Source organism: Fringilla coelebs, assembly GCF_963513975.1.
Source record: "Fringilla coelebs genome assembly, chromosome: 27".
NCBI lineage: Eukaryota > Metazoa > Chordata > Aves > Passeriformes > Fringillidae > Fringilla > Fringilla coelebs.
Window position 1 is genome coordinate 6,126,789 of NC_140053.1, and position 10,387 is coordinate 6,137,175.

Here is a 10,387-nt window from a genome sequence, read left to right on the forward strand (position 1 = left end):
GCTGCAGGGTCTCATCAGCCCAGTAAGCAGAGTGGGTTTTGTATTTTTGAGTCCCATATAGAGCTGGTGGAGCTGTAGCAGCAACACAATCACCTGACACCCTGCTCACACCCCCCTTATCTCAATAGCTAATCACCTTATCACCTCACCCTGACCGTGCCAATGGATGCAGAACCCTGCTGCATGGCCAGCCTGAGCCTGGATGGCACTTCAGGCACAAATCCTGTGACAAATGCCTTTGGGAAGGCATAGGAGGGACTCCAGACCCTGCCAGAGGAGATGGAGATGCTGAGCATGACCTCCCTGTCCTGCTGCTCCTCGGGAGCTGCCAGACACATTTTTTGTCAGCAGGAGCTTAGTGATGGATCTGAGAGGTTTTTTTCATGGAATCACCACAGTCTGCTTCTAAAGTAAATAGGGATAGTTTCAGAAAATGGGAAAAGACAGGGGTTTGCTCAGAGAAACTGTGGTGGACTCATTATGGAATCAGAGCTGTGAATGCCTCAATGCTCAGTGCAGACAGAGCTGTCAGCAACTCTGCATTTTAGAGCAATTTTTGTCCTTAGGTCAATAATGCAAACTTGTGCACAGAGTTCACAGAGAGGAAGGTGATAGTCTTCTCAAAGTGGCTTTCATTTCTCAGGAGGGCTGAGGCTGAACTGAGCATGAGAGCAGGTCAGAGATGGGCAGAGCTCCTCAGGGTTAGAGCTGTGGTTTCATCACTGTTGGTGATGAACAGTAGGATTGAGGCTGCCCTCAGCAAGCTCGATGACACCAGGCTGTGTGACACACTGGAGAGAAGGGATGGGATCCAGTAGGACCTGGACAGGCTGGAGAAGTGGGAATGTGTGACCCTCACAAAGTCCATCAAGGCCAAGTGCAAGGTCCTGCAAGGCTGTTTGGCCTGGAGAAGAGAAGTCTGGGGACACTGATCTCATTTAGAGCCCCTTCCATTGCCAAAGGGGTCCAAGAGAGATGGAGGAAAAGGGCGTGTAGGAACAGGACAAAGGGGAATGGCTTTAAACTGAAGAAGAGCAGGTTTGGGTAAGATATTAGGAAAACATGCTTCCCTGGGAGGGTGGGGAGGCCCTGGCACAAGATGCCCAAAGAAGCTGTGGCTGCCCCTGGGCTCTGGAAGTGTCCAAGGCCAGGCTGAATGGGGCTTGGAGCAGTCTGGGATAGTGGAAGGTGCCCATGGTGGAGAGTGGAACTGGATGATTTAAAGGTCCCTTCCAACCCAACCAATTCCAGGGTTCTATGTTTCTATGAAAAAATTAGATGCTCCAAAAATAGCAAAAGGAATTAAGACCCAGCAGGTCTGCACCTGCTTTCTGTTATAGAATCATAATTCAGCTTGGAAGGGACCTCAAGAGGCCAGAGACCCTCACTGAAGTCAGACCTGTTTTCTTTTTTAACAAGTGAAAATTTCTCTGTTTAACTTCATGACAACTGATTTAGATTTTTACCCATTTCTGTCCATGGGGATCACGGACCTACCTGGTATTCAGAACCTCTCAGGGAGGGTTTAGATTAAGCCCACAGCAGTCATACCATGATTTTTCCCAGGGCATCACTGCATTTGGTCAGACAAACACTAAGATTCCTCAAGAGGGGACATCTGGGAGGTTGTTTATTATCTGCCAAGAAGACTCCAAAGGACACTTGCATGGAGGGGTATGGACAAGCCATGTTGCTCTACTTTACCTCTCCAGCTGGAAACCATACTGGGGTTTTTATATATTCCTTGTCTTTCCTGGCCTTTACTTCTAGCTTTGGACATGACTAGACTAAGTCTGGTTCCTATAGAGAGAGCACAAGGACATGTGAAAGCTTCCTGTGGTTTCACCCTCCACCCACTGCAGACAGAAAACTGTACCCAGGAGAACTCATGCAAGGCCAGTTGTCAGGGAGACCCTGTGACATGAACTGTGTTAGTCACAGAGAGCCACGGGCAGAGGAGGCACCAGGACAGAGTGCCAGATGATTATCAGATTTATTCTCTGTTGTTGACAACCTTGACTCTCCACTGCTTTGGGCACTTCAGTTCTCAGTGTCTGTCCAGGAGAAATGAGCTGAAGCACAAGAAGCTGCACTCAGAGGTATTTCCAACACTAAGAAAAGCCTCACACAATTCCCAGGACAATTCTGATAAACGCTGGCAGCCCTCAAACTTCCCCTCTGTCCTTGGAACTCCAATGGCACTCCCCTTGCTCAGCAGTTCTTCCCCATGCCAAGGGTGGATTTGCATTTTGCCCCTGCTGCTATTTGGAGTGCAAATCCCTGGGCAGGTGGGCTGTGCAGGACGGAGGAGCTCTCATTTGGACTCCTGATAAAGAACTCTAACGAATGGGAATCACTCAGAAGTGAGGAGTAGCTCTTGCTCTCCTCCAAACCAAGTGCCAGCTGCTCCAACAAGGGAAGCTGAGCCCACATCTGGCTCTGACACACACAGATTCTTTGTCCTTCCTCTCCCAGGGCCCTCCCCATGCCTCATCTCCCTTGTCATCCATCCCCCTCTGCTCTCCAGCTGGCTCTGGCACTTTGGCTGTGCCTCTTCCTGACATTTTCCACTTGTTTAAATTATTCCTATTCTAAAGCCTGAGTGAGAGAGGGCAGCATGCCTGGCTAAGAAGCAGCTCAAAACACATCCAAACACAGCCCTTTTCAAAGATCATTAAGGAGGACTGTCACTGTTCTGGTCAGATCTGCAGTCAGATCAGCATCCCAAATGTGGAGCACCAATGCCCCAAGTTAACAACCTGCAGCCCATTTCTGCAGTTTCTCTCCTTTGGAGTTGTTTGACCCACTGTTTATACTTCCAGTAAGGACTGGGAGAAAAACACTCTAAGGGAAAAACAGGTTTAAATTTAACGGTATAAAGTAAATTTATTATTAACACAGTCAGAGGAGGATAATGAGAAGTAAAATAAGCCCCTAAAACACCTTTATTTCCTCCAGCCCCTCCCTCCTTCCCACTGACAGCACAGGGAGACAAGGCATGGGGGTTTTGGTCAGTTCATCACTCCAGATCTTCTTCTGTTCATTTTAGGAGAGGAGTCTTTTTTCTGCTATGCCATGGGGTCCCTCCCATGGGCAAACAGTCTTCCCAAAACTGCAGTGGCATTGGTCACTCATCCACAAGGTGCAGTCCTCCAAAGACAGGCTGCTCTAGTTTGGAAGCAAGGGCTCTCTCTGTCTCTCTGTCTCTGGGAGCAGGGGCCCTCTCTCTGCATTTGGGTCTCCCACTGGATCACAGCTTTCTCAGGCATCCACCTGCTCTGGTGTGAACACTTCTCTCACAGGCTGTGAGTGGATTTCTGCATCCCCTGTGGACTTCATGCATTACAAGAAAGACAGCCTCCTTCACCACAGTCCTCAGCATGGCCTGCAGAGGAATCTTGGCTCCGACACTTTGGAGCACCTCCTCCCCTTCTTTTACCACTGACGGTGGTGCCACCATGTTGTTTTCCCTCATACCTCCTCACTTCCTCCTCTCCTCTGACTGGAAGAAAAACTGCTGCCCTGTCCCAGATTGCAAGATTTGCCATCTGTTAGAGGTGGAGCAGTTATCTTCTGTTAATTGAGCAGTTTTCTTTATCTCTTCCACAAACCAATCATCCCTCCAGGGAGACATCTTCTGTTCATGGGCTATTAAATGTCCCTGCATTACTGATAAGAGCTACAGCATCCCATGGGGACATGCTCCGCCCAGAGGGAGGAGTCAAACATTTCCTAACTGGATATAATTTGAGTTTTTGGGGCACCAGCACAGCCTTTCCACTGGATTTCCCAGAGGAACAGCAGCTGCCTCTTCCCCTGGACCCTCAGAGGAAGACTGCACCCTTCTCCAGGATCCCTGCTCCAACAGAACCACCCCTGGCACTGCAGGAGGGCTGAGCCACAATTCCAATGGCCCTGCTGCAGCACCCTGACCCACAGGGTGTCAGGCTGTGCTCTGGCTCTGGCAGTGTTGGTTTGATTTATGGCATTGTTTATTTTAATTTTATTTTCTTCACTAATAAAGAACTGTTAGTACTGCTCCCATATCTTTTCCTGAGAGCTTTTTAATTTCAAATGTATAGCAATTCAGAGGGAGGGGGTTTACAGTTTCCAGTTCAGGGGAAGCTCCTGCCTTCCTTAGCAAATACCTGGCTCTCCAAACCAAGACATGCCCATAGGTACCACTGCCAACAAGTTCCACCAATTCAAAGATATTGCCACATCCTGCAGCACCGAGAAGCTGAACTTGTCTAAGTTCTGTCTTGAGGAATCGCCCATTGCGCTTTCCCTGCCACCACCTCGCGGGTGCTAATTAACGCCTCTGCCCCTGCAGGGCCCTGCCAAGGGGAGGCTGCCACCCCTGCCCCTGCCCTTCTGCCTGGCACGGCTGGCTGGGGCAGCCAGGCAGGTGAGGCTCACCCCTGGGATGGCCCCAGCAGCGCTGCCAAGCCACCCCTGGGAAAAAAATTAGTGGGCACTGTTTTGACTTTCTTCTTAAATATGTCATCACAGAGGTGTTACCAGCCTCTGTAACTGGGCCAGCAGCATGTCCTTCTTCAGAGCCTTCAGAGACTGGCTCTGTCAGACTTGGTGGGAGTTTCTATCAGCTTCTCACAGAAGCCACCCGCGTGGCCCCCCCGCTACCAAAACCCAGGCTGTGCCAAACCAACACATAGTATTTAAGGATTTAAAACTGGATTTGCCATAAAAAGGCCCCACTGAAGCTCCACAGCTTTCATTAAATTTTAAATCTATTGACCATTCCAACGAGGAATGGTTTTTCATGAGCATTGATCCCAACTGGCATCCACCCATGAAACTTCCTGCAAAATATAAAATATTATCCTACCATTTTTTAATAAATAAATGAAATACCAAACCCATCAGTGTAACAGGGAACTACCACACCCATAAATCCTTAAGGGACAGAGAAATTTAATCCAGGAAACCACTGGGTGGAATGAGGATCTGTACTTCCCAAGGGCAGAGTTTGCTAGATACCTGAGCCAGGAGCAAACGACCTCCTTTTAGACACCCAGTGAAACACCACCAGCAGCAAAAATTATAACCCTGCACTCCCTCTGTGCCTGTGCCCACACCCAGACCCTCAACAGCACCTGCAAGATTGAGATATTCCAGTGCAGACTGGGAAGGCTGCAGAGAGACTTGCTGGATTTCATACATGATTTCCTACTGGAAAACAGCCTGTTTGTGTAAAAGTTATCACTGAATTGCACATCTCATTACTGCACATCTCATAATGGCAAATCTCATTATGGCATCTCAGATTCTGGAGCAAACATTGGGAAAAGTTGTGACTCTCCAGAAAAAATTGGTAAATAAGAAACGTAATGTTTTTCTGAATCAGGTATGCACTATCCTGATTTTTTTTCTTGAAGAAAGGGAAAGTTGTATAACAGATGAGAATGGACTAGTTAGTCTAAAAAGCGAAAGCTATTCACTAAACACTGGCCTGATAGATACACTAGAAAGAAGGGCAGAAAAAATACGTATAGAGAAAGCCAGATAGATTGACAGAAACTCGTGTCTTAAAATAGCAATATTCACATGAGATACACTTCATTATGTGGACCCTGTAGGTCAGAAGAATGTGTATTGAAAATAAATGAGTTCTATCCTCCAATTGTCATGGTCACTGGCAATAAATAGACACCTGATGAGGCAGAGCAGGCACGAGGGAAAAGTTTGTGTTAGCTGGAATGACTGGATGTGTGAGGAAGCACAGCCCAATGCTGCATTTAGCAAATGGAACATGGTACCACCCCAGACACCCAGAGCACACCCTCAGAACAGCCCCCAGAGCCACAGCCAGGCTGTGCTGGGCAGGGCTGTGCTGCTGGGCAGTGTTTCTCAGCAAGGGGGGACTGAGATCCCATTCCCCTGCTGCTCACACTCCCAGCATCCACTCCCAGGCCATCCCATCCCTCACTCCATGTTTGCCCCATGGGCTGAAAGGCTTTTCAGAGGTTTTCTCACCACTGCCCCCCGCATTTGCTGGGCCCCACACAAAATCATCCTGCCAGTGTCCCTGCGACTGCCCAGCATCATCCCAGACTGGAGCAGTGAAGGCCACGAGCCACACCAGCAGCCCTGGGAAAGAGGTTTTGCTCCACACAGCCACAGGGACTCCCAAACATCACAGTGCTGCGGCGAGGGCTGATGAGCCCAAGCTGTGCCAGGCTCAGCAGCAGTGGGATGAAGACCTTGATGTCACATGGAGCAGCAGGAGCACAGCTCCTCCAGGAAATGCCATCTGCGAGGTCAGCTCCAACCAGGACCTCCTGGGGGGAGCAATGCAGAAAAAAAGGAGGGGATTTCCTTGGCTGCTGCTCTCAGGCTTTCCTCCTCCACATACTCCAAGGGAATGGCTTTGCTAAAGCATGTTCTGCCAATTTTCTCTTCTTCACTGGCTTTGCCTACAGCAGAGCTCTGCATTATTTTCTCTGCTGTTCTGTGTGTGGCAATGTCAGCACAGGATCAGCACATCCTGCTAAGACCTGGCTGTTCCCTTTGGGGTATTTCTGCAAAAAATCTGTGCGTACACACTCCAGTGAGCAGACCTTAATATGGGAAATGCTGTCTGAGAGGTATTAGGGGGAGAAGGAACAGGACATGTAGGGAAAACACAGCTCAAGCCCTGTTATTAAAGCAGTGACAGAGGATTTAAACAGGGCAGTGGAGGAGCAAGGAGGGTAAAGTCAAGTCTTTCAAAGTGCCAAGATGCTGCCATTTCAGCTCCTTCTCTCCATGCAGCAGCAGCAGCAGCACTGTGGGCTTTATTCAGGGACACCCTGCACACAAAACCCCCACGCACCAGAGGGCAGAGCTGACCAGAGGCAGCACAGCACTGACTCGTCCAGCAGCACCTTAGTGCAGAGTTCCTGTTTGGTGCAGCCCTCTGCTGCAAAGCTCCTGCCTCTTCTGCTCCCAGCTGCCAGAATCTGGGGAGTCTATATAAAACCCTCGTAGTTCTTCACCCTGATGACATATTGCAAGCTGCCCTGGAATTTACACCCTGTTTCCCTTCAGGAAACAAATCAGGCTTCAGTGATGACTCTTCTCCAGCGGGTGCTGCAGCAGGATGGATGTGCTGTCACTGAGCCCGTGTGCAGCTGCAACAGGTTGATGGTGATTAAATGCAAAATTCATCCAGGACATGAGGTTCTGATTCAGCCTGGAGGCAGCTCACAGACCTTTACAGCATTCTCCCTGTGGAAACACCTACTCATTCTTCAAACAGACAATTTTTTCCTGCCTTTTATCGGAGAGGTAAAATCTGGAAGAAAAACAGGGTTGTTGTGTCCCTGTTGAGTGCTGCTTCCTGGATTTCCATAACCTGGGGGATTACCTGGGGTCAGTGAGATGGAAGCCCTGCCTCTGTGAGAGACAATGTTGTCTTCTGGCTCAGGTAGGAGCTGCTTTGCAGAATGGGCTGAAGTATTGCACTCAATCTCTCACTTTGACAAGGACAAGTGCTGTCAGTCTATAATATCTTGTCTCTTTCTAGCTCGCCCTGATCTGTTTAAGCAGAGCATTTATTTGGCAGACAGGGAATGTTTGTCTTTCTGGAAACAACAGTATTCCCCATGAGAAAAAAAAATAATTAAAATCATTGTTTCAGAAGCAATTATCTCAAAAACTCAATAGCTAGGGGTGACACCCTGCTGGATCCCAGGGGGGCTGCCAAGAGCTCCTGTCTTCTGCTTTTCAAAGTCCTTTTTTAAGCCCTGAAGGTGCTTTGAAAGTGCTGGTTGCTCCCTGGCTTTGAGGTTTTTGCTTTTGGCTAGTTCTTATTTCATTCTTAGCAAGTCCACAGGCAGAATAGCTCCCACTCCCCACACTTTGCTACAGTCAAGAGAGGTCTGTCCATTCTCCTAGGATCTCACCTCATTTCCCAACTCTTCTGTCCCCTGGACTTTTGCATTTGTTTCTCCTTTTTTATCCCATTCTCCAGACCTTCTCATACACGCTTTCTCTTTAGCAAGCTCCTCTCCTTGGAACTTGCTTGACGCCTTGCTATGGCTTGGATGACCCAACCCCTGCTGAGACCTGCCCAGGGAGCAGAAACAAGGGAATGGTTTGCCTGAATAGCCAGTTTGAAATAGACACACATCAGAGATATGCACAGGTAATAACTGAGGTGTACAATTCTATGTTCCTGCTCCAGGGTGTAAAGAGAGCATCGTCCAGGAGATGGCAATGACTTTGGGGCTGGAGTCAGTTGGACTCATTTGTTCAGATATCCAAAGCAGCACTCATAGAAAATATTCCCTTCTCCCAAAACCAGACAGAGATTCTGCTGATGAACCAGGAGATCACAAACCCTGCCCAGGACCTGCTCTCTGCAGGACGCGCCATAATTAGCAGAACAACCAGCAGCACTTCTAAGAAATAACCACCTGAAACCTGTAACATTCCTGACTCCAGCATCACAGAGCCAAGGCACTGCCCAGCATGGCCTGAGAGCACAGTGGGACTTAGCCCAGAGCCCAGCATGCCCCAGCTCAGCCAGGATGGGGCTCAGCTCTCTCTGCATCTGCTGCCCAGTCCACTCACCTGCCCCAGTGGCACAGAGGGGCATCACTTCAGCCAGGCAACCTCCGAGTAATTTTTATTTTACACTGACACATTTACCACCACAGCACCCAGGCCAGCCTGCACTGCCATCAGGGTCAGCCAGAAGCTGGAAACTCAGCAGCAGCTACCTCCTCAGCATGCTCAAGCTCCCGGCTCACTCCACCTCCACCCCTCTCAGAGCAGACCGGGATCAGAGCTCAGCCTCTCAGTTGCTTTTCCTCTCCTTCTCTTTTCCCTCCTTTCATCTAACACAGCTCAGGAAGGACACAGCACCAGGCAGGTACCCAGCTGCTAACCACACTCTGCAGCAAACCAGGATTTATGAGCCATGAACACCAGGAACAAGAAGAAAAATTTCCCCTTCCAGAGTTCCAGCAATGCTGCAAACACCTGGAGAGACACAGTTGGACACTGCTCAGACCAGCCCCGAGCACCTGCCCTTCTTGTTGGCTCTGTCCAGCCCTCTCTGCTTCCTTCAGCTGGCTGACATCTACTGGCCATGGCAATGGACCCTCAGGCCCCCTGTGATGCTCAGCAGCATCCATCTGACCCTGAGCAAACACTGGGAGCCGTGGGCCTTACTCAGCATGGAGGCTGGACCTGCTACAAACCCTTTACAGGTCTGGCCCCATAAAACCCCCATTAGGACTCCAACAAACAAACTTCAGCTCAACAGGCTTCCTCCTGCTCCTCCTCTGCCATGCCAGAGCCTGGCAGCCACTGTCTCACCACACCGGACCCACACAGCTCGGCCAGGGACCTCCAGGGCTGTCCTGGCTCTGCAACACCATGGTCCACATACCCAGAGAAAAGAAAAGCAGAGTGTCTGCTTATACTCACAGTTTTGAAGTCCTTGTGGTTGCACTCCTGGCCCCTGAACTTGCAGTACAGCATCATATCCTTCAGGTCGTGGCCAACCCGTGCCAGGAACTCTTGCATGCTGAAAACTTTGGGTTTATACTGCTTAAAGTTGGCCTTTTCTTGGAGGGTGGCTAAGACAGCAGGGTCAGCCAGGTGAGGGTTGGGGATCTGCAGGTTGACATCCAGCAGAGCCAGGAGCTCCCCAGCATGGTACAGGTCGTTGGTGGTGAGCCGGGAGAAGCGGAACTCGTTGAGGTTACAGATGGTGACAGCAGGAAACACCAGGCTGTTCGCCACCACCTCGTCCACTTTGGTCACGTGCTGGTAGGAGAAGTAAAAAGCCACCCTGTCCGAGCTCTCCACCAGGAGCAGGCCCAGCGAGCCCACAAAGGCCAAGGTCCAGAGCAGGCGCCGGATGGTGACCGGCCCATAGACGAAGACGTGACGGATCCCATGGAGCGTGGTGGTGTTGGCAAAAATCTGGATGCTGGAAGGCTGCAAGCTGCCCATGCTGCCCTCGCTGGTGCTGTCCTTCAGATCCATAGTTCATTTAAATCCTGGTCCTGCTTTTGGGGTCAGTCTGGAGCCAGAACTGGGGTCTGGATCTCTCCCCTCTCCTCTCCAAAGTAATTAAACCCTTTCGGAGGCAGGCGAGGGAAGCAGAGTGAGACCAGCTGCTGCGAGTTTATCCCACGAGCTCAGCAGTAGCTTCGTCGGGGTAAATATTTATATAAAATCCATTCAAACTCTTGCTCTTGATTTCCTCGGTGCGATAAGGAGGGCTGGTTTTATTTAGGGAGACACCAAGGTGATGTGGAAGAGATGTGGGTGGGCAGCGAAAGCTGAGCCAATGGCAATAAAGTCCTCCCCCTGCACACACACACAAGCACACACGCGCCGAGGGGAGCTGAGATGAAGCTAGCGAGCC

General features: G+C 50.0%; 1 protein-coding gene across 1 annotated transcript in view; it reads right to left on the bottom strand.

Annotated features, from left to right (window-relative positions):
* Positions 1 to 10,002, bottom strand: part of LOC311163387 (acid-sensing ion channel 2) — a gene marked incomplete at its 5' end in the record, with an annotated part of 448,288 nt that extends 438,286 nt beyond the window's left edge. The window contains one exon of the mRNA XM_084222224.1: positions 9,439 to 10,002. Within this exon, the coding sequence (XP_084078350.1) occupies positions 9,439 to 10,002 (564 nt within the window). The remainder of the gene's footprint in view (positions 1 to 9,438) is intronic.
* Between the last annotated feature and the right edge of the window lie 385 nt (positions 10,003 to 10,387).